General features: G+C 33.8%; 1 protein-coding gene and 1 long non-coding RNA gene across 5 annotated transcripts; one reads left to right on the top strand and one right to left on the bottom strand.

Moving 5' to 3' along the window:
• The first annotated feature begins 1,565 nt into the window (after window positions 1–1,565).
• Window positions 1,566–12,240, top strand: LOC115968814. Of its 3 annotated transcripts, none has more exons than XM_031088324.1 (9): window positions 1,566–1,707; window positions 3,019–6,095; window positions 6,191–6,271; window positions 8,045–8,197; window positions 9,451–9,614; window positions 9,713–9,860; window positions 10,277–10,399; window positions 10,640–10,727; window positions 11,675–12,240. In XM_031088324.1, the coding sequence occupies exons 2-9, from the start codon at window positions 3,213–3,215 to the stop codon at window positions 11,875–11,877; spliced, it is 3,843 nt and encodes a 1,280-aa protein (XP_030944184.1). In that variant the 5' UTR covers window positions 1,566–1,707; window positions 3,019–3,212; the 3' UTR covers window positions 11,878–12,240. The 3 variants fall into 3 exon arrangements, with proteins under 3 accessions (XP_030944184.1, XP_030944183.1, XP_030944182.1); XM_031088323.1 differs by having other exon boundaries at window positions 1,566–1,769; XM_031088322.1 differs by having other exon boundaries at window positions 1,566–1,769; window positions 3,005–6,095.
• LOC115968815 lies at window positions 12,084–15,095 on the bottom strand. 2 transcript variants are annotated; one of them, XR_004086802.1, is made up of 6 exons: window positions 14,514–15,095; window positions 14,313–14,379; window positions 14,160–14,231; window positions 13,715–13,824; window positions 13,419–13,483; window positions 12,084–13,123 (listed from the first exon to the last, which is right to left on the bottom strand). It is a non-coding gene; the product is annotated as an uncharacterized LOC115968815 (long non-coding RNA). The 2 variants fall into 2 exon arrangements; XR_004086801.1 differs by having other exon boundaries at window positions 12,084–13,483; window positions 14,514–15,092.
• Between the last annotated feature and the right edge of the window lie 9,279 nt (window positions 15,096–24,374).

Below are 24,374 nucleotides of genomic sequence, written 5' to 3'. Positions count from 1 at the left end.
CTTTTCTATTTTTTTGGGTAAAAAAAAAAAGAATACGTGGGGTGAGTTTTGTAAATTAGAGGAGTTTTAAAACCAACAAAAGAGTGATTCTATTTTGGAGGAAGTTAATGAGTAGAAATAGAAATTTAAATCAACGTAAAAGTAGGAGTTTATTAGAAACAGAAAGATATTTTAACGAAGAAGTATAAATTTATTATTTTTGTCAATTTACTATTTTAACCCAATTTTTAAGTTTTAGGTAAGACCATTTTTGACAGTAAAAAAAAAAAATAACTAACTTTCTTTTGCCAATTTACTATTTTAACCCTATTTTTAAGTTGTTGATTAATTAATTTAAGGGTATTTTTGATAGAAAAGAAACAATAACTAACTTTCTGAATCCTTTTAATATATATAGATAAATAGTACATTAATGCACAATATCAAGTTTATAAAAATATCCACGATATACATTATTAGCTATTTTTGGTTGGGATGATGAAAAAGTATAAGAATGGAAAATGTTAGAAGGATACCCAAGTGAGAGAATAGAAAATTTTATATTTTTCACCATGTGTATTTGATAGAGAGGATGAAAAAGTTGAAGGATATAAAATAAATTATTATTATGTCCTTATTATCAAAAGTAAAAGATTAAAAAGGTAGGGTCATTTTGTAATTTTATTTCTTATTATCATTTTCTCTCAATTTTTTTTTCATCTGAATTTGGAAGTAAAAAAATGGTGGGTTTTGGTGGAAAACTCCAAGCGCCCTATTTTCTTTCCTTTCAATTTTCACTCCATCCAAACAATAAAAAATCACATTTTTCTCTCTTTTGTCTTCCCCTATTTTCCATCATATTTTTTTCACACCAACCAAAGCATATAAGAAATATCCATTTAGACATTTGTCTTCACTTCAATATTTTCTTTTATTTTTGGAAAATAAACTTATGAATAATGTTAATTGTGCAATATATATATATATATATATATTGGTAGTTGGAAATTAGATAGAAACAAAACTACACTTCCATGAGGGTAGGGTTGGTACATATTAAGTTACAACTAAAATCAGTAAGGTTCATATAACAAAAAGAGAGGTAACTCCACAAATGGAGTGTCCAAAATAACAAAATCTTGTTGCAATTGTGCAATGTTATCAACTTATAAAAGGGATTTTTTTCATTATTTGTAGACATTTATTTATCTCTCTCTTCTCTTAATCTTTTTTTGATAAACCTTAAACTCAGACGTCATAACTAAAACTGCAAACGGTCAGTCCTCTCTTAATCATTAAGTATTTGATATTTGTGGAAATTAGAGTGGGGGGAGAGAAAGGTCCTGAGTTGTTGCCTGTGCCCTCTGTCAGTCCGTGGATTGATTCTATCTACCAAAATGGTTTTCAAAAAGCATATCGTCCAAACAAGCCCTAATGCAGAATGCCCCCACGTCTCTCACCAAAAAAACAAAAAAAAACATCATTACCTTACAAAAAAAGTCGTATAAATAGAGAGAAAAAGAGAGACAGAGAGAAAGCTCATACTAATCAAAAAACACTTAAAATATCTTAAAATATTTTTTATTCTATTTTGAAAAATTAAATATTTTGAAAATGGAAAATTAGAGAGAGAGAGAGAGAGAGAGAGAGTTTTTGAGCTTTGGAAGATAAACTATGTTAGAGAGAGAAAAAGAGAGAAGGGAAAATTTGCTTCAGTCCACCTGAAGAGTAAGCAAAGCTCTGAGTCTTTGGTGCTAATTATTTTTTGGGTGCTCTTTTATTTTTTCCAGGTAAATATATATATACTTTGAGAGCTTGATCTCTTACAAAATTTGATTTCTTTTTTAATTCTTAGTGATTGGTATTTTGTGTTTTGATGGGGGATTTTGGATTGCGATGTTAAATTTCGAGCTGATCTTGATTGAATTCAAGTGGGTCTGACTTGATATGTTAGATTTTTAAGTTTAATTTTTGTGGGTTTTGTTGGTTTTTGATTGGTGCTGAATCTGGGTCTTTCTGGGATCGTAAAGATTGAATCTTTATTTATTTCTTTGAGGCTGATTTCTGTGTACCCAAAATGCTTGTTTTCTGGGTTTCTATGTTTTCGTGTGCTTACTTTACTTGTCAGTAACACTGGTTTACTTGTTAATATCATTTTCAAACCAAGCAATATTTAGTCAAAGTGGTGCACTTTGTTTGACAATTTCAGTTGTAGTAAACTCTTTAGGTGTGTTTTTGGTGCTTACTTCGTCTACTAATGCTAATTCTATGTTGATTTTGGTACCCATTGAAGATGATTGCATGTTAATTACATTTAAGCTAGTATAATTCATAGACCCTTTTAGCTGATTGCAGTTCTATCCAATTCTGTTGGGTCTATTTGAGGTTCTTTAATCATCAGTGACTAATTTACTTGTTAGGAATATTGATTCTTGGTTACATTTATGTGTGCATGTGTGTTTTTTGTTTAATTTTAGCTCCAAGATGTACCCTTTTAATGTGATCGAATGTTAATCTAAATTGAGATGAGAAACACGAGCCATGAATTTATTCTTAGTCAGCTGTTTCGTTGCTGAGAAAATGAGAAGTAAAACATAATAAATTTATATTTTGAAGCTATGATTTTGCCATTGTCTAGGGCTTGTGGGTAATTGGAAGCTTAAAATCAATGGGATAAGCCTAATACGCTCCTTATATTGTTTACAAGGATTTAGCTTTGTTCTGAGTTATAGTGATGACATCTTTAATTTAATTTATGTTATGATGTATGTTGATTTATAAATGCATTACTCAAATTCTCCAAAATTCTGTGCTTATTGTGTCGAGTGGTTTGACTACTGTCTTTGGCCTTTTTTGTTTTAGATGTAAATTACCTTTATACGGAATTATCTTTAACGATTTTGTTTCCTTTGAAATTTGCTGAGATCTTAGATATAGTTATACAAGATCTTTGTATTTATGGTCTATAATTAAAATGCTTTATGTATCCTTTCTTGTGGGAGAATATTGCTAATTTTTCTTAAAGATTGCTTAATGTAGGAGAGTTCTATATCTGGGTGACTGAGTTACTGAAAGCTTGTCTACTCTTTGATTCCTGGTTGAGGATCTGAAACACTTGTCTGCATTTGAAGGCTGTCTGCAGGACAAATGCACTTTAGCTTGTGCTGATATTGCACTGGGTCAATATTCATGGTATCTCACCTCGGGGGTTTGTCCCATTGAAGTTGAACTGAATGGAGAGAAATCTCGGGAAGGGCACTGGGGATCAACAGATTCGATACAGCAATGTTGAAAGTAGAGATGAGGGATTTGGGTCTGCAAATCAAAGATTTTCCCAGGATCCATCGAGTAATATTAACACCAACTTGCGACCTCCAGATCACAATATGTCAGTTGCAGCTAGACCTGTGAATTTCTCCATTCAAACTGGTGAGGAGTTTGCATTTGAATTTATGCGGGAAAGGGCGAATCCAAGGCAGCAGTTCATTCAACATTCTTATGGTGAGCCTCACGGTACAACTGGGTATATGGAGCTCAAAGATATACTGGGAAATAACCTCAGAGGTTCAGAAAGTGGGTCAGATATCACAATGCTCAACTCGGTGGAAAAGGGCCACATTCAGGATTTTGAGAAAGGGGGATCTTCCACACATGAGGACAAAAGTTGTTATGATTCTGTGCGATCAGTGCCACGAACCTCATCAAGGAATGACGTTAATCGAGGACTTCATGGTTATGCCTCATCGGGGGCCTCTGATAGCTCATCAACAAAGGTGAAGTTCCTCTGCAGCTTTGGTGGTAAAATTTTGCCTCGTCCAAGCGATGGAAAGCTTAGATATGTTGGTGGTGAAACACGTATTATCCAGATAAGGAGGGATATTTCTTGGGAGGATCTTGTGCAGAAAACATTGACAATTTACAATCAAACTCATTCGATAAAATATCAGCTTCCTGGTGAGGATCTTGATGCATTGGTGTCTGTATCTTCTGATGAGGATCTCCAAAATATGATGGACGAATGCATTGTACTGCAAGATGGGGGATCACAGAAACCAAGGATGTTCTTGTTTTCTAGTGTTGATTTGGAGGATGCTCATTTTGGTCTTGAAAACCCTGAGGGTGATTCTGAGGCTCAGTATGTAGTTGCTGTGAATGGTATGGACTTAAGTTCAAGAAAGAGCTCAAGTGCTTTGGCGAGTGCTTCAGGAAACAATTTGGATGAGTTACTTAGCCTAAATGTTGAAAGGGGGAGTGGTCGACTAGTGCCAGAATTAGCTGGGCCCAGTACTGCACATTTGACAATTAATGCACCTTCATTGACTCCTCAATCATCTCAACCGCTGCCACCAAGCTCATCTAATGCTTTCGAATCCAAATCACAACCTTACCAGGGACAGAGGACACATCATGGAGAAGCTGGGCAGCATCTGTTCTCTCCTTTCAACCCATTGGAGAGCTTCCCTAAGAAAGATGATAAGACTACTGTTCCTTTGTCTGTTCCATTGCAATATGTTTATGGTTCTGACCGTTCTAACCATGCGGCAGCTGGGGAGAATTTACCTCCAATACATGTCCATAGCCATCTGACTCAACAGGCAGGTTTAAATGAGCAGCTGTATAGTGGCTTTCATGCACAAGATTCAGAAGTATCTGTGAAAGAGCCGAAATTGAAAAGAGATAGCTCGGGCCAGAAGCTAAATGAACCTGAGAAAATTCAATTGCCGGAGAAGGAAGCATCATTTAAGGAGGCAAAAATGAAAAGAGAGAGCTCACTCCAAAAGATAAATGAAACTGATAAAGATCAATCTTTGGCCCATGAGTATGATGTTTCTTCTCATCCACATGATTCTTCTGCTCTGAATTATATTTCTAGGGAAGAAGCATTGATTGCTAGTTCAGCAGCAGAAATAGGATCTCCCTTGGTGTCTATGAAAAGTAATAAAAAGCTCCAGGAATCCATTCAGAAAAAAAAGCTCCCTGAAGGAGTACATGATGGGACAAAAAATAATGATGATGGCCATTTTTATGCATCTGGTGGACGGTTCCCTCCGGGACATGGTGGCTCTGAGGGTTATCCAGCTGACTTTAGCTATGAATCAACCATGGTTCCTCCACCGGTTTTTCATTCTGAGCGATTTCCCAGGGAGCAGGCAGAGTTGAATCGTTTGTCCAAATCTGATGATTCCTTTAATCCTCAGTTTCTGATGACTCAAGCACGTTCTGATCGTTCTCAATCAATTGCTGAATCAGTTGATAAATTGCATGATGGGCAACATGTTTATTTGCAGACTGAGCAGGTGATTTCATCTTCAAAACCACTATATGCAAATAGTCAGACTGTTGAAGATGAACTGGTAAAATTGGGAAAATATAAAGAGTTTGCTGACAATATTAGTAACATAAATTCCAATATTTCTGGGGACGCACTTGAGTCAAATTTACAGAGATCTGAGTTGAGACATGTAATTAATCCTGTGGATAATCGTGGATTGGCCTGGGTAAAAGAAAACTACAAAGATGCCTCTATAAAGGATACAGATGCAGCTGGTTTGAACAATCTAACAGCAAGTCAAGGAACTTCTGGCAAGCACATGGAAGAGTCTGCTGTTGTTGGCACTCCTGAGCAAGGGGACATTCTTATTGATATAAATGACCGCTTTCCTCGTGATTTCCTGTCTGATGTATTCTCAAAGGCGAGAATCTCAGAAAATCTCTCTGGTATCAGTCCACTGCATAGTGATGGAACTGGCTTGAGCTTGAACATGGAGAATCATGAACCTAAGCATTGGTCATACTTTCGAAACTTGGCCCAGGATGAGTTTGTTAGAAAAGATGTTTCTCTTATGGATCAAGATCATCTGGGTTTCTCATCCCCACTTACAAATGCTGAGGAAGAGGTTGCTATAGATTACAGCTATCCGCCTTTGATGTCTGATGGAGTTGCTCTTAGTAACATTGACTCCCGTATCAATTTTGATGAGGACATTCGACAAGGGTCTGTTGTTATTGGATCCAACACCATGAATTTGCATCCAGATTACAGTCCTGAGCTCAAGGGCAATGAAAGTGTGCAGTTGGATGGGGTTAACCTCAGAATGCCAGAATCAGATTATCAGGTACATTGTCTATACATTTTTCTTTAGCAATCCCTGTTATTACACTTGTATTTCTTTCTGTGGCAATTCATTCTTATTTCTCTTTTCACTTGTAGGATGGGAAATTGGAAATTCAGAATACTGGTGCACCTCTTGTTGATATTTCTCTTGAAGATTTTGATATTAGGTCCTTGCAGGTATAATGCTTATAGTTTGAGTTAAATCATGCCTTATTTTGCCCATCTGAAATGAAGCTACATGTCATTTTTATATGAAAGCCTTTTAACGACATATTAAGATGCCAGTCTCAATTGCTCACTGTTGTGGCTTTATGACATACATGTTCTGATGTGTGATGTATGTAATCCCGCAAGTCGCATGATTATTAGAGTATGTTATTTTGAAAAGAAAATTACTGCCTCCCCTCATTTTTTTTTTTTGGATAAGTACAACTAGTTAACTCCAACTTGATTCTTTTTGGTCCATGTTTGCTTTAAAAGATGTTGAAGAATTGTTTTTTGATAGCTAGATAGTGGGGGAGGTGGGGTTCGAACAAAAGCTTTTCAAAATTTTAACTAACATATAAAGATGCTAGTCTCTATTGTGTAGTTTTGTGTCTTTACAACGTAAATGTAATAATGTCACTTAATATTATGGAATTGGAAGGGTCTCACATACTGTCTCAGTGGATTGTGAGGTGATTAGGCTGATATGCTCAAGTTCTTATGTCTGATGTCTGATGTTTGATTGAAAGGCTAGCTTAGGCTCACACTTGGTTTGAAAACATTGAATGTCTATGTTGACAAACATGGAAGTTGAGAAACTACAGCATGGAACAATATTAAAGAAGAGCAGTGAAGAGTGTTTAGTTCAGAATACCTTAGGATCCACATGATCTCGAGCATAAATAGATACCTATTCTATTTATGTCTCTGTATATGATCAGATGTGACTTTAAGTATAAGAAAGCGTGCATAGTGAAAAAAGTAGTGCATTGGTCACAGGAATACAATTCTTAGTTCAACGGTGAGTTTGAGTCAATTAAATTATGATCTACTTTTTGACTTTTAAACTTCTAAATTTTTTTCTTTTGTGCGTGCATCTTTTAGAAAATTTCTAGGCTTTATATGTTCTTTGGTTTCTAGAAGCCATTGGTAGGCGTCTGAAAGACATTTTAAAGTGATTGAGATATGAGTATCATCTCCTTCTATTAGTACTGTGACCAGCATAGTAAAATCAAGCTCATCCTCAGTAAAAAACATATTATGCAGTCATCATTGTCGAGGACTCCAAAATAGCTCTGGAGGCGAAAAGCTTTCCCTTAATGTGGGAAACACTGGTAATTCCACCATGACCTCCTCAATTGTTTGATGGCTAAGGGAAGGAGTTTTATACATTGGAGGTGCAGTAGTCTCTGAGAATCCATTAAATGGTTATGTTACTCATTCTCCATACTTGTTACCATTTTATTTTTCCACCCCATAATCGATTCAGTTAACTGATTCTCTATACTCATTCCAATGCTCATATGAACTGACTGCTGTCCCCCCTTCTTTCCAAAATAAAAAACAGAGAGAACGAGCTCTGTTTTTCCACCAAAAATCATTTTGATTGTTGTTTTCTCTGCCTTTATAGCTAATGAGCTCTAACTCAAATGACACTTCCTCCCCTTATAAGTGCGAAGTGGAGTGTGAGGTCGTGGGTTCAAAACTTACTAGGGGTGTGTGCAACTTGCTCATAGGAAAAAAAGGGTTTTCTCTGCACTGTATGCTGTTTTCTTCCATGACAGAATTTTCTGTACTTGTTTGTGTTAAAGTTTTGCAAGACCATCCGGTAATTTATGCATTTATGTTGAACCAATTTTATGCTTCACTTGTTTGATTACTTCAGGAGACTGTCAACTGATGACACTGATTTTTAGTTTTTCTATATCAACCCTTTGTTGTTTATATTTTTGGATTCCATAACAGATCATAAAGAATGAAGATCTTGAAGAGCTGAAGGAATTGGGTTCTGGCACATTTGGGACTGTTTATCATGGAAAATGGAGAGGAACTGATGTTGCCATTAAGCGAATAAAAAAGAGCTGTTTCACGGGTCGCTCATCAGAGCAAGAAAGATTGGTGAGTTTTCTTTCATTCAATGTATCTATTTAGTGTTTATCTTACTTAGAACAAAAGAATTTATCTTCCTGTTTAATTATCGATTATAAGCACATAAAAGGCTGTGAAAGTTTCAGTTGCGAACTTGTGATAATCAAACTTAAGTTGGTCACTTAACATTTCACTTGTATTACCCAAATTATGAAATTGAAGCCTGGGAAGGATTTATGTTACCAATTTGAGATGGCTGTGATCCCTTAATTATTAGCTTGGTGGGTAGTTCTGTTTGTGGTGCTTCAGTTTCCTTCTGACACTTACTGGTGGATGGTGGTCTTCATCATCAGTGTTGTGTGTGAATCAGGGATGGACCCAGGTGGGGGCCCAAGGCCCCGCCCCCCCCCCCCCTCCCCCCCCCGGTCCTTTTTTTTTTTTTTTTTGAGAAAACAATTTTTTTTTTTTTTTCAGTCATTCTATATTTCATTTTTGTAGTTGAGCCTCCCTTCTCCCTAGTTATTCTAACTAGCCTAAACCCAAATAGCAACTATCCAACTCAATAACTTAACAAAAACAATAAAAATATTCACAATGGTGATTGTATTTTACCAAAAAATCTATTTCACCACCAAAGAGCAAAAAAAAAAAAAAACGTGTTATTGAAGAAGCTAAAGCTAAATTTTTTGCAACTAATGTTAACTGGTATAAATAGCAGTTGACTGTAGCAAATTGTTAAAAATAAAATATATGATATTTTATTAAGATTATATCTTTTCCTTCAATTAAAAGACTCAAACTCTCTTTCTTCCTTATTATTTTAATGAGTTGTTTATATTATTTTAAATAAAGTGATAAAAAAATAGAACATTTGATATTTGGTGCATTGTAAAGTGAGATGATAAAAAAGATAAAGTAGCTTTTTGACGTACTAAAAACTAAAATTTTTAGTACCACCATTGTGAATGCTCTAACTTAAAAAAAAAAAAAAAAAAAAAAATTCTAGCCAGCCTAGTATTAAAAAAAAAAACATTATTTTGTTTTTGTCTTTTTTGGTAAATGATTGCATCTTAATGTATTTAGAAACAACGATTTTGTGTATTTATAATTTTTTAATACTATTTGGATGTCTATTTGGAGCTTTTTTTTTTTACCCCGACCCCCCTACTTTAAAATCTTGGGTTTGTCCCTGGTGTGAATTGGTTCCTTTAGTTTCTTTTTGCTCATTAAGGGAGATTGATTTTGTCATATGTTTCTCAGTAACCAGTAATCATACTTTTCAGACTGTGGAGTTCTGGCGTGAAGCTGAAATTCTTTCAAAGCTTCACCATCCCAATGTGGTGGCATTTTATGGAGTGGTGCAAGATGGACCAGGAGGAACACTAGCAACTGTGACAGAGTTCATGGTAAATGGCTCGCTTAGACATGTGTTGCTAAGCAAGGATAGGTAATATTTTGGTTTTATTTCTAATATGTCAGAACTCCCTCTTGTCTTAGACGTGTTGCTGAGATTGATTTTGTCTAATATGTTTTCTGAATATCCAGGCATCTTGACCGCCGCAAGCGACTCATTATTGCAATGGATGCAGCTTTTGGAATGGAATATTTGCATTCAAAGAATATTGTTCATTTCGATTTAAAATGTGACAACTTGCTTGTCAACCTTAAAGATCCTTTACGACCTATTTGCAAGGTAATTTTTGCTGATGGTTTGCTGTTTTGGCTGACCTCATAAATAGTTTGAGAAGTTGAGATGAATTTTGAGTAAATTACTTGTTGTTCTAAAAGCCTAAACTTATAGGAAAAGGTGAATCTAATCACTTAACCAATACTATTCTAACAAAGTTCTCTCTCTCTCCCTCTCTACAAACAATAGAGTAAAAACCTAACATCACAAACCCCCACTAAGGGGTTGAGACATAGACTTCCACCTTTTAGAGGAAGAGACATACCACCAGCCTGCAAAGCTATTGGTAAATGTCTCTCTTTGAGTGACCCACAATGCCTTTCTGGTGCCTTCCTTTTTTTTTTCTTCCACCCAAATTTATTACCAATTACCAAATTCTGAATCAAACAACAGTTTTTAGGTGAATTGCTACTCATTTGCAGGTAGGAGATTTTGGCTTGTCAAAAATTAAAAGAAATACCTTGGTTACTGGTGGTGTAAGGGGAACACTTCCATGGATGGCTCCAGAGCTATTAAATGGTAGCAGCAGTAAGGTCTCTGAAAAGGTGAGGTGCTAAAATTTTATTTCTTACTTGCAGATTGAAGAGGAAGAAATTAGCTATAAACATTATAGTGGATGATTCTTTAGTACTTTCAGGAGACGCGAACTTGGCCTATACCATCTGTTGGTTTGAGAAATTCCTATTATACTTAAAAAGAGGATTTTCTTGCATGAACCTGTTTTATCTGTTTTGAAACAAATCAATCATAGTTGCATGCATGTGTAACTTGTTGTGTTTTTGTAGGTTGATGTGTTCTCGTTTGGTATTGTCCTATGGGAGATTCTCACAGGTGAGGAGCCTTATGCGAATATGCACTATGGAGCAATAATAGGTTAGAAACAATCTCTCTCTCGCTCTCTCTAATGTCTTACAAATTTTAGTCGAGAGGCATGTGGGCTTCAGTCCATTTTGCAAATTTTGATTTCCCTGGAATTCTAAAACATTGCTGAAACTGCGTGCAAGAGAAATTCTTTTCTAAGATTAATGCATGAGCCTTTTTGGTGGTGAGTTTAATTTTGATTTATAGCATAGTTTATCAAGGGCTATTGGTTAATGGTTTAAGAGAGGTTCTTGAGGTGTCCCTTCAAGGTGTGGCACACTAAAACCCTTAAATTATTTGTGTGGCACACACTCCTGCACCTGGAATGTGAAACTTTCCTTTCTAAGTGTATCAAATGGCAAGTGAGCTTTGTGGCACACATTAGAAAAATATGTAAAATATGACTTAACTCTTAATGCGGTAAACTAACATGGTAGGAAATAAACTTAACCCAGCAAATCAAAACATCGAAGCCAATTGACTGGCAACAGAGCTGAAGGTCCTAGCATAGATATCAGAGACCTAACTTGCTGGCCAATATTAGAAAATGATCACTGCCAAATCAAGTCTCTCCAGCAAGCTTTACAGCAAATAATCCTTTTAATTTCTGAGTTCAATTTGGGACTTCATTTAGGGTTTCTTTTTGAGAATCAGCCTCTCCAAAAAAAAAAAAAAATGGTGGTAAGGCTGCCCTAATCACCTCTCCCAGACTCTGCAAAAGCGAGAGTATTGTGCTTTGGATAAGACCTTTATTTTGGGTTTCTTGGGCCATATTTTCTATTCTCTTCCCTTTGGAATCAGTACTACTAGTTTATTAAAGAAAATGATAATTTCTAATTTTATCTTTCCAATATTTCGTGCCAGTTTGATATTTCTGTGGTTTCCATCATGCCTTAGTGGATAGGGAAGATATGCTAGAAATGGTACTCTTATCTGATAGCCTCTCTTTTTGCATGCAGGAGGCATAGTGAACAACACATTGAGACCGCCTGTGCCAAGCTTTTGTGATTCTGAATGGAGACTACTAATGGAGCAGTGTTGGGCCCCTGACCCAGTGGCCCGTCCATCATTTACAGAGATTGCCAGGCGCTTACGTGAGATGTCTGCAGCTTGCCCAACTAAGCCACAGGGTCATCAGCCACAGACCTCAGTGCCCAAGTGATTGTCCTTGACGATTCCCTTAAGCCATTCTAGCTCTTATCAAGCTTTTGTGATGACGAGTGTTGTTTATCTTTGTATACCATGTAAAGATTGTGTATTATATAATTAGGGAGGAGGAGCTCCCATTTAGAGGGTGAAATTATAGGTTGGTACCAAATCATCATTGGACGGTATGATCGTGTTTGAGAGAAAGCTGAAGAAAATTGGTTTATATGTAAAGCTATTTCTTTGTATCCATAGTAAATACAGACATTTGGTATTATGTGTGAAACTGTGAATAACAAAATACAAATTTGTCTTTATGGTGGAGAGTTGCGGGCTGATTGTTGTAACTTGTAATAGTAAAAATGATCATTTTTTATTACTCTCAGGATGGAAATATTTTGGAGTGAAGATAAGAGTACCAACCCTGTTTGTTGTGTAGAACTGACAATTTTCTGTTTCCTGGCCTTAAGAATATTAGGAAAGAAAGCCTGACCCTTTGTGGCTTTTCTTATCGAATAGTATTTTGTAAGAAAACAAGTATTTTCTTGTGGTTGTGATGGGGAGAAGCTTATATCAACTTCAGCAATATGAATTTGAAGTAGCCCCATAAATTTGATTGGAGGGTCCTTGATCAGTGTCACATGGGTCCAGGTCAACTGTGTACTGTACTCCCCTCGTGTAGGAATCATGGTTTTCATTTGTTCAGGGCAATGCAACCTTTAACTAGTTCATGAGCTTTCTAAATTAAATCAAACTAGCCGCAGACCCACGCGACGCGTGGGAATATAAATATTATGTAATGACGTGTAATATATAAAAAATAATAATTACTTCAAGTATTGTCTATTCCAAGCCAAATACTTAAAAATGAACAGACCCATATAAGACCCAAAACACAAAAGAGGTAGTAATAAAAGAGGGGAAAAAAACCAGCAATCAAAAGAACCAATACTATTAATCTAATCCTTACATTGAATTATAAGTAATAGACATCAGTTGTGAATTTAAATTTGTGCCAAGGAACTGCATAAATTAATAAAGACATTCCACAGGTGCGAGTTATTAACAGTTTTGTACCAAGGAACTGCATAAATCAAATTATTTGCATCAAGGGGCTTGTTGATTTTTTGTGTTTTTTTTTTCTAGCAAAAAATTCCGAACCCAAAGAAGTACATTCTTGAAAGTGGGAAACTTTTACACCCACCTAATTAGGAGAGAAGATTGCAAAAGCCGAAAGGTCCATGGGACAATCGAGTGACATCCTAAAAAATCCACATACAATAACTATGAGACATGGTGGGAAATAGAAAACCCCCCACCTTTGCGTAAACATGTCTGCAGAATTTCAATGATACGCACAATATGTTCCTAAACCTAGGTATATGGACTATATGACACAGTGAAAAGATAAAACCCGCATCTTTTCTCAAAACATGTCTGAAAAAAAAATACAAAATTAATTGAATCACCTGAAATAGGAATTCAATCATATAAACAGAGAAATAGGTACATAGCTAGCTATGTTCATATATGTTAATTATGCAGGAAAAAACTCACAAACTTCATGTTGCGATGGAGAGGGAAAAAAAATTAGCGACTGCAAGAACTGCAAAGATATTCACCTGCAAATATCATAATGATCAAAATAAATAAAACCCATTATACAAATTTTAACATTTAAATAAATAGATAAAAAAGCAAGCAGGTCCGACAGTATATCTAGACCATCTGCAGCACTGGAGAAGAAACAACTTATGCTACCAGATACAACAATAACAGATGATAGTAAATATAAGGCCCCCAACTATGTGCACAATATTTCTCAAAAAAAAAAAAAACTATGTGCACAATACCTGTCAAGGGACACATCATAAGTAGATTTAGTATCACGTTTTCTGCCCATCCCATAACCGATTTTAACAGCATCTTCCAAGACAATTTGTCTACTTACAAATATTGGTGCCTGCACAAAGCAAATTTTAAATTGATTATAGAAGCTTTAAAGAAACATTCATACATAACCAAGGAATGTTATTAGATCTGTTGAAGTCTCAAAGGACGTCAAGAGGGATAAGGGGGTGGCATTGTTGTGCAGTCCCTGCCAGATTTCATGACACACACACACACACACCCAAACAATAGCCTATTAATTTTTTTTTTTTTTTTTAAAAACCACCAATTGGAAACTCCATTCACATCAAGGTAACTTCAACTGTCTTGAACTTGAAAGTCTGAATTTCATTATTGTGCAAAATTGACTTGTACCAAATTCAATGCTAATCTATGGAAAATATATACCTTGCATCTATTTGCCACATTTATGGCATCTGAGGGACGTGCATCCACACTTAGAATGCCATTTTTCCCAGGCTGCAAATAACAAATGCCTTGATGTAACATAAAACTGAATTGAACATAATCAAGACATACTAATCGTAAATTTCTAACCACCTTGCTAAAATATATTCTGGCAAAGTAAAGTATTAATGACTCTTTTTGTAATTCTCACCATAGTAACCTGAAACCAAAGGGGAAAAGAAGAAAGAGAAAACTTTAAAATAATTGAATAGATTTATACCCCAGTTTTCATATAAAAAAGGACTTAATAAAACAGATGTGCAGTAATATTAAGCCAGAAATTGAGAGACATACACCCAGTCATAGTCACACCTTGGACCTCATAAGTTCTTTTTCGATCAGCAAACTGATTGAAGTTTGCAATATTTGTTCTATTTTCGAGATCCAGTGTTACACATGGGAGCATATCAGCACTCCATCTTAACTGCCGAGGATGTCTGTTTCTATGAAATCTGCCCCCTCTTCAATAGCTCTCACCTAGTGCTGCATTCAAGTTTTAAAGGTCTGAAGTGAATCATCAAATATACTGTTTTAGAAAGCCAAAGGTCTGAAGTTTTGAAACTGTCTTTGGAAGAGAGAGAGGTTGGCGTTAGTTAGCTGAAGGGCTAAAGTTTTGAAACCGTGGAACACAGGTAGAGCAAAAGGAGGGGATATAGAAAGGGTTGGTGTTATAGAGTAAAGGCGATTAAGAATGGGTTTGGGCGTTATGGTGGACAGCATTTTGATAGTCCTCTGTTAGAATGTGGGGAAGGGGAAGGAACACGGTTTGTGTGAGAAATCTGCCGTTAGAAGGTGGGGAAGTGGAAGGAACGCTTTTTGCGTGAGAAACAAAAGGAAGGAAATCCAAGAAATTGTAACCGTGATTTTCTAAGGGTTTTCGGTTGAGAAGGCTTAGGTTTGGGCTTTTATGTTAGAAATAAATTTAGAAAAAGTGGGCTGCTGGAATTAAATTTATAGGAAGCAGGCTTTATGATAAACATAGGCTGGAAATAATTGTAGTTTTATTAGTATTTTAAAATTGTAGGATAAATTTAGGAAAGAGGATGGGAATGACATGGCTACTGGCGTGGCTCAACGTGAGAGTAGCAACATTAAATGCTACGCTTCAGCTTTTAGTAATATATAGATTCTCCTGAGATAATGATGGATGTTGCAGTATTGCATATCAGGAAATATAACCTGTTTCATGGAAAGAAACTCAACATTTCTATTGGAAATCATTAGGTTCGATTTGGCACTCGTTTGTATGAAATGATGTAAAAACTATAATAGGAATTCTTTTACATCTTATAAATCTTATTTGTCAAAGGTGAAATATTTAACTCACTTCGTAAAATGTTTACTAAAGAAGAGTACACAAAATTTATCTTTTACGAGTATGATGCAGGAAAAGCATCCTGAGTCTTGAGAGACAGCTGTCTTTAGACGATATACATAAGCCATATAAAGAAAAGTGTGGAGTGGTGGATTGATATCATTAGCCAAATTGAATTATATCAAGAATGGAATGGATTTTGTTTAGACTGCTTTAGAATATGTTATGTTGTTTGACCTCAAAAACAACATTGACATGATTATTATCCTCTAAATGTTTTTTTTATTCTCTTGGAATGCATGCCTATACAGGATAATCTATATAATTTCTAAAAGTTGAAGTGTAGTATTTATTATTGCTATGCTCTTGTTGAGCCACATCAGTGTAGTATTTTGATCTATTTCAGTCTACTTCGGTCCAATTCGATCTACTTTGGTCATTCAGTCCAATTTGGCCCGCTTCAGTAATTTTGGTCCAATTTTGTCCTTTCGGTCTAATTCGTCCACTTCAGTCCATTTATTTCATTTCGGTCCCACTTTGGTCCATACCTTTCATACCATTACACACGGACACACGTGAATATACATATACTTTAGAGAAATGCTTTATCAATAACAATTTCACAACAAATCCTAAGTGACAAGTTGTATTGGTTTCAATATGGGCCTATCTCTTAGGTCACTTTTTTACCCATTAATAATAACTTACCACCAAAGATTTATGGTGATAATCATTAGGAAATTTGAAAATCTAATAGCTTGCCACCTAAGATTTGTTGTGATACACTTCTGCTATTTTTTTTTTCTCAATTTGGATATGGTCTTTGAGTTGGGTATATGTTTTGGGGAGGGTATACTTTGATTATATTTTATATTCAATTGAAGGATTTTTTTAAAAAATAACTAAAAAACCCAAACTATATTATTAGTTAAACAACATTTGAAACTAATTTCATTTCTAGCAATTCGAGTCCAGAGGACTCGATTTTGGGCAGCTGAAATGTCCACGTAGGCCTGGAAATCGAGTTCACTGGACTCGGTTTCTGTACATGGAAATCGAGTCTAATGGACTCGGTTTCTGTACATAGAAAACGAGTCTAATAGACTCGATTTTCGTTCATGGAAATCTTCCTTCAGCCGGCCATAAACTCATCAAGGAAGAGAACACACATGCTCTGTTTTACTCTCCACAAAACAGAGCATGTAAGTAGAGGAAGACCTTGCAATTCCCCAAGAGCACAATCCTAAATAAAACATTAGATAAGACTTTGTCTCTAAATCTACCTTACACAACCTTCCTACAACTATTACATCGTACACCCATTAACAAAAACAACTTCATTTTCTTAACAAACAAAAAACATAGAACTTGCAACAACATAAAAAAACCAAATCCAAAAAAAGAAAGCAAAAAAAAAAAAAAAGAAAAAAAAAGCGTACCAGTCTTAAAGACGAAAGCAAGGGGTTATATTAGCAAGTCGGACGATGTCATCAAAGGAGTAATACACCGGGTGAAGTCTTTCGAGCAAAGATGACTTAACAACCTCACATGCTCTGTTTTGTTGAGAGTAAAACAGAGCATGTCTCGTTCTCTTCCTTGGTGATTGTGCGTGTGTTGAACGAAGAAAATCGAGTACTCTGACCACCATGAATGAAAATCGAGTCCATTAGACTCGTTTTCCATGTACAGAAATCGAGTCCAATAGACTCGATTTCCATGTACAGAAACCGAGTCCAGTGAACTCGATTTCCAGGCCTACGTGGACATTTCAGCTGCCCAAAATCGAGTCCTCTAGACTCGAATTGCTAGAAATGAAATTAGTTTCAAATGTTGTTTAACTAATAATATAGTTTGGGTTTTTTAGTTATTTTTTAAAAAAATCCTTCAATTGAATGTAATCACTTGATTTAAAACTTGATTAAAACTATTTTTGGGCTAAATCGATTATGGAGTAAGTGTTTTTAGTTGTGAGTATATTACCTTTTTCATTTAGGTGTGATTCTAGATTTTGGTACACATTTGAGGTTAAGTCTACCTCGATTGTTCTTCCTACATATTCTTTCTCATGTATGTTATATGTTTTGATAAATATATATAAGTTGTATGTTGGAAAGGAAGTAAATAATTATTAAATTGTAAAATCTATTAGTAAATAACTAAATGAGTTAATTTAATTATTTTGTCCAAATAAATTATACAAGAAGTCATTTAAGCAATTTTTAAATTAATATTAATCAAACAATAATATCTTTTAAATAATGCATCTGTTGGGGATATTTACACAAAGTAATAATGGAAGAACAAGGTCAACATAAAAGACAAACATAAAATAGATAACTTGGAGGCACAATATCATTTTCCTTAGACAATATTTGCCCCCACACTATTATTGCTAAAGGGTTATCCCCAGGATACAATTAAGATGTTGGGTTCTATAAATAGCAATTTTAGAGAATAACCACATGATTTCTTGTGTTTCTCTCTAACTTACTATTTTGTGGAATTAGTTATTTTTCAAGTGAACATAAGCTTCTATTTATACCTATAGGGTTATATTTCATCAAAAGGCACGTATGGAGAGTTAAAAATATTTCATAAAACTGTTCACAATGCTTGAAACCTCTTCAAATTCTCTGAGCAGTCACCAAAAATTTTTGTAGAAAATCCTAATTTTCGACTTTCGATGGATTAAGTGCTCTTTAGAATCGATCGAGAAGGAATCGAATAGTGATCGAGACATCTAGAGACTCTAGGATTATTTTCTTACTATTTCAATTGATCGATTGAGCTAAAGTTTCGACCAATCAAAAATGCTGTATTTCGAATTTTCACTTAGAAAATCCCAGAACTTGAATTTTCACTTTATGAAATAATATTCTCCAAACTCAAACATCATTATTACAACCTATCCATGAATATACCTATATATACAACAACATCTTATAAATGTTTTCAGTTAAAATTTTAATTGTAAAAAAAACATTTAAACGATTTCATTTACTAACTAAAAGATTTAGACAAAGAATTAGATGACTATTTTTTACAAAATAATGGACAAAACTGATAATAATTTTTACATGAAAAACTAATTTTACGATTATAGTCAAAATTAAAGGAATAAATTTACACCGTTTGATTTTCATTATTTATTAAGAATATTAACAATTTTAGTTTAGTCATGAATGATAGGCTCCAGTAATATTGCCTTGATGTTTTTTTCCTTCATAATTTCATGATAAGCTCCATTTGGTTTGGTGGTGATGATGCTATTGGTAAGTATTAGGATGTTTCTTTTGAGACTCCACTTTTAGAGCTTTAGGGTTGTAAGAATTATGTGTGTTGTAGTGATTTATCACCTGTTAGTTATGAAATGTGTGTCACTAGGTCATATGATTACATGGTTAAGCTTTGGAATGTGAGAGAGGCAAGTCCGAAATCGGTTATGGAGGTTAATCATGGAAAACCAGTTGACAGCATATATGACAAGTCAAGGTTCATTTGGGTTTTCATTGGATTGTGGGGTGAGAATGATTGGGAGTTTGAATGTGGTGATGTATGTTCGGAAGCAGAAGATGAAGGATGAGAATATGGAGAGTGGTTTGAGGAGCTTTTGGAGGCCTTGGTACTCTATTTTTTTATCATTTTGATTTGTTTAGAGTTTTGTTTAATATATAACTATTATTGGAAGTGGGTACTTAAGTTTTATATAATACTAGTTGCACACCTACACATTGCGTGTGATAATATATTTAAAGCTATCTCATAAATATATATTATTATTATTAATATTGTTTTACTTTTGTCTATGTAACTTATGTAAAGTTCTTATATGGTAAAATTATCCAAATCATACTATGTAATAGAATAATATTATATTCTTTATAATGCAACATTTAACAATCAAAGAGAACAAAAAAAGAAAAAAAACTTAAAACACAAAACTAAATTGCATCAACTCAAAGTAGAGTTCTTAAAAATACAAAAAATTAATAACTTAAAGCAGAGATGCAAGAAAAATAAAAAATCCACCAAAAAATTGAGAGAGAGAGAAATATCATTTTTTGTGAGGGAAAATTATGCATAGAAATATAGAATAGAAAAGATAATGAAAAATTTATAATAAAAGGATAAGAATAAGAAGAAACAAAATAAATGAAAATAAAGGGAAAGATGAAGAGTGATGTTAAGGTAGATGGTAGTAGAGAGATAAAAATGTGAAAGGAATGATAAATGTTGAAGAAAGTAAAAATGTTAAAAAAATTGAGTATGATTTTATAAGGAAATTTTTATTTATTTGTATTTAATTAAAACATTATATGTTTATTTTTTTTAAATTAAAAAAATGAGAAAATATTAATAATTTAATGATATGGAGGATATGGCTAAATTTAAATGGTCAATTGTAGTAGTGCTATTAATGTTAGCTTGAATATATATATATATATATATATTTTTTTTTTTTTGCAACATGAAAAATGATAAACCCGTTCCATATAACTAAATTAAAGTTACTTTATGATGTTGAGTTAACAAAACGAATTGGTGGTTACCAGAAAGGTAAGCATTTAAAAAAAAAAAACCTGAAAGCTGAACATGAATTGTCTTGTTTTATTACTTGTCATTTGAGTGAAACTGAAGCCTCGCATAAATTAATAAAGCCTCATTAGACCTATCAACCATTATAGCTCTAAAGAATACCAATAACAAAAACTTAGCATAAATCAGTACTTACCCTTTGCAAGTCAAGAGGCTACATATACAATCTAACGTACATCATTACCCAACAATGTTTCAACTCACCACACAGCAAAGCAATCATGCAAATGAACTTCGAAATATCCATTTGGTGTTACGATCGACGGTATGTAGCTTTCAAGAAAAAATATGTAGTAGTGGTAAATTAAACAACAATATTATTCAACTACTCATATTTATCACGATATGAGGAGAACATGAATGCATTATGACCGCTTTGTTCCTTATGAGTTATAGTTGATTTTTAATTCAAATGATTTAGATGACCTAATTTGTAGGGTATATGCGCCCCAAACTTTTTAAAGATTAGAAACATTAGTTACATAGACAGACTAACCATTATTTTCTCTCACACTCATAGTTGTCAAATCGTAAATTATATCGTGAATCGATTTTTGATTTTTCTGTATCGTGTATTGTATCGAATCGTGTATCGTAAGATACACAAACACCTAATAAAATTATAAAATAATTATAGATATACAAATATGAAAGGTATATTCATTATAAATTCAAAATATATTCAACTAATGACCAATTTAATCATTACTTATGTAATAAAATTTAACAAAGCTAACTAAATAAATCAAATTAACTTATGTTTATAACATACACATTCAAATTGATTAAACTCATCTCTCAAAAAAAAAAAATTGATTAAACTCAGAATTAATACATGATATATGAACCAAAATAAGAGATTAAATTCTATAAGAACGTGGTGTAAAACTCATGTTTTACCCCTCCAATCCCAATATGCCATATCATCTTATCACATATTTAAAAATAAATATAATACATTCAATCAATTCTAATACCCATATATAAATCCAACCAAATTGGGAATTTATTAAGATGTTATTAGGTGTGGTAGGATGTATTGAATTTTAAGTAAAATGCTGATGTGGCAATCACTTATTGGATGGTGTAAAACATGGGTTTTACACTCCATCCTTATAGAATTTAATCTCCCAAAATAATAATATCTTTTCATCATCTTGACTAATCAACTCCATCTAAGTCAATGTTATCATCATATTTAGCATCTTGCAAAATTATTTTTTCATAGACATTTTCTTTATTATTATCAATATTTACTTTTTTTTTTATTCTAATAATTTTTTCTTTATATTTTTTCTTGGCATTCTAGCTTTTTAGACTCAAAATAATAATAACAAAATAAAAATAATTATATTTTCATTTAATACATTATTAATAGCATAGAAAATAAATTTGCACATATGAAAGTGAGTGCTATGAGTATAGTCTAAATTTTGTAGGAGAAAGAGAAGGGAGGAAAAAAACTCATGGACTAGCTATTTCATTAGACTCAATTAAGTTTCCCAATAATTTTGTGTTAAAAAAGTCTAACAACTTGTTTAAATCAAATAAAACTACAAATTTTAACAAAAAAACTCATTTTAAATCCACATGTCTATGTATCGTACAATACGTACGATTCACTGATACTATACAATTCATATGATACACACCTATGTATTGGAGGATTCATGAGCACTTACGATACGCCTTTACGATATGTATCGCGTATCGTACGATATTGACAACTATGCTCACACTAATTTTAAGGAACAATGTATAACTTAGAGGAGTCGATCCCTATAAAGCAAATTATTGTAGAATTTATTTTACTTTTATTTTATTTTTCATATTAATTGCTCAATAGAAACTGTAAGGACTCAGTTTGTAACGATCCCAAATTCGTATTGGATTTGTACATTAAAGGCCCAAATAATAAATTTGTAGAGCATGGATATCACAGAACTAGGTTAACTCCAAAAGAAAAACGATTGTACTTCACGTTTACAGATGGATTAGCACTAATATAACGATCAATTTCTTCTTGAAACAAGTTCAACTCTGTATTTCATAAGGTCTTATCCTGAGTACTCTTTGTTTTGAACTTCCGATCCCTCTTCTCAATGCATTCTTTCATGTTATATACTGCCCTCTTGATGCCATCCTCACCACACACGTGTAGGTTGGGTTCGGGGGATCCCTTTCTGTCCCATCTAACATCTTCTGGAACCTATAACCAGCAGCTGTAAGGTTGCTTCATCACTGTTCAGGCATCACCTCTACATTAATGCGGCCAGAGAGTTGGTTGAGAGGCAATTAATGCGGAGGTAGCTGTTGTCAAAGATATTCGTTTACCTTTTCTTTCCTACCTTTGGTCCCATATCCCACTTTTAGTGGTAACGTAGCTCTGAAGTGTGTTCGCAACAATATGGCGTTCAGGTCGTCCTTGGACACATATTGCCGAGAAGGATTTTGTCCTCAGACGAATACTAAACTCATCTCACGTGATATCTACTCGTCTTTTCATTTGGTTACCCTTAAAACCTGATATAGGCCTCCTTGGACAGTTTTACGTCCTCGGATGGGCCATAGGCCCAACTAACACGGTTTTAATAATTATTAATTAACCGGTCCCCACAGAAACCATGGCCCATACAAAATTTAAACGGTTGGAATTAAAAAGAAATAGATTTCTAAATGTATAAATAGAATAGTTTTTGTTAGAAGACAATTACTTGCACATGAGGAGAGAAAAAAAAAAAATCAAATGAAAATATAGCATATCAAGTCTAAAAGGAATTTTATAGAACAAATGTCATGTTGTACAAAATAACATATATAGAACAACTAAATAGGTGAATTCAAAGCAACCCAAACTAAGAAAAGAAAAACACATGTAATAAAAAATAAAAATTAAAGAGAGAAAAAAATTTAAATCACAAAACTAAATCGCATCAGCTCAATATAAAGTTTTAAAGAACACAACAATTATCAACCTAAAGCAGAGATGCAAGAAAAATAAAAAATTCACCAAAAAATTGAGAGAGAGAGAGAGAGAGAGAGAACCTTTTTTTGTGAGGAAAAAGTATAAAAAGAATGGAAGAGAGAATGACAAATTTATAGTAAGAGTGTGTGAATAAGAAAGGACAAAAAAAAAAAAAAGGAAGATGATAGGAAAGATGAGAAGTGATATTAAGGTAGAGGGTAGTGGGGAGATGAAAAGGTAAATGATAGAGAAAGCGTAAATATTTAAAAAAAAAGAGAGTAAACGTTTAAAAAAAATTATAGGAAAATTGGAAAGAAAAATGATAATGACGTGGACGCTGATGTGGCTCAACTGGAGCGTAATAACAATAAATGCTATACTTCAGCTTTTAGATATATATAGATATAGATTTGTGGGTTCCAATTAGGTTAACTGGTAAAGTTTCTGATTGTTGAATAAGAGATCTGGAGTTCAATCCCCGTTTACACAAAAAACCGATTATTATCTTGGTCTGATAATAAAGAGTTATCATCAGGAGCAGACACCATAGGTTGAAACTCTCTTAAAAAAAAAGTTTTATATAATATTTGAATATGTGCATACCAACTATTTGGTAACCAAATCCATGCCATTAGAGAGAATGAAAATCAACTTCGTAATAGGAAGTCTTCCATTCGATCCATTTTATTTTCTAGCCTTAGGTTCCAAAGTTTGTATTGGTAGAAAGTTTCAGTCTATCAACTCATCAGCTATTGTAGATTATGAAGTGTATTTATATGACTGGCCATCAAATCATTATAAGGTTTATCTTTGCCTCCAATTAGAACTGTTGCATTTTTACATAACCATAGGAACCTAACAATGAAGGAGTTGCATGCCCACTAATAAAGACTCTAATCCACAAACGAACAAGACCTTTGGGCCTTTTGCCAAGAGCGGATACATCATTCACCAGCAAGAAAACTAACACTCCAAGTGATGAAAAATATAGTAAAGACAAGTAGTAGTTTTAGGTTTCTAAAAGATGATTGTAACAATCATCGGATATGCTTACATTGAGAGCTAATCATAGAGTTTACTCCATGTATAGATTCAAGATCTATGGTGTGGATTTTTCTTTGAATTTGCTCTAGAACAAATTGGATGTCATGTTATAAATGGATTTTTATTTTTTACGTTGTAATAATAGATCTCTTTGTATTCATTCATAACATTTTTTGGATTTCTAATTTTTTGGTCAGTGAAGAAATGTATTATCGCATTAATGCAAAATTCCTAA

This window comes from Quercus lobata, chromosome 11 (genome assembly GCF_001633185.2).
Source record: "Quercus lobata isolate SW786 chromosome 11, ValleyOak3.0 Primary Assembly, whole genome shotgun sequence".
In the NCBI taxonomy this organism is placed as follows: domain Eukaryota; kingdom Viridiplantae; phylum Streptophyta; class Magnoliopsida; order Fagales; family Fagaceae; genus Quercus; species Quercus lobata.
This window is presented reverse-complemented; position numbering and strand designations above follow the sequence as displayed.

Coding starts and splice junctions, on each gene's coding strand:
- LOC115968814 (XM_031088324.1), top strand. CDS start 3,213: ATGGAGAGAAATCTCGGGAAGGGCACTGGGGATCAACAGATTCGATAC. Junction 8,198..9,450: donor CATCAGAGCAAGAAAGATTG/GTGAGTTTTCTT, acceptor CATACTTTTCAG/ACTGTGGAGTTCTGGCGTGA. Junction 10,400..10,639: donor GCAGTAAGGTCTCTGAAAAG/GTGAGGTGCTAA, acceptor GTGTTTTTGTAG/GTTGATGTGTTCTCGTTTGG.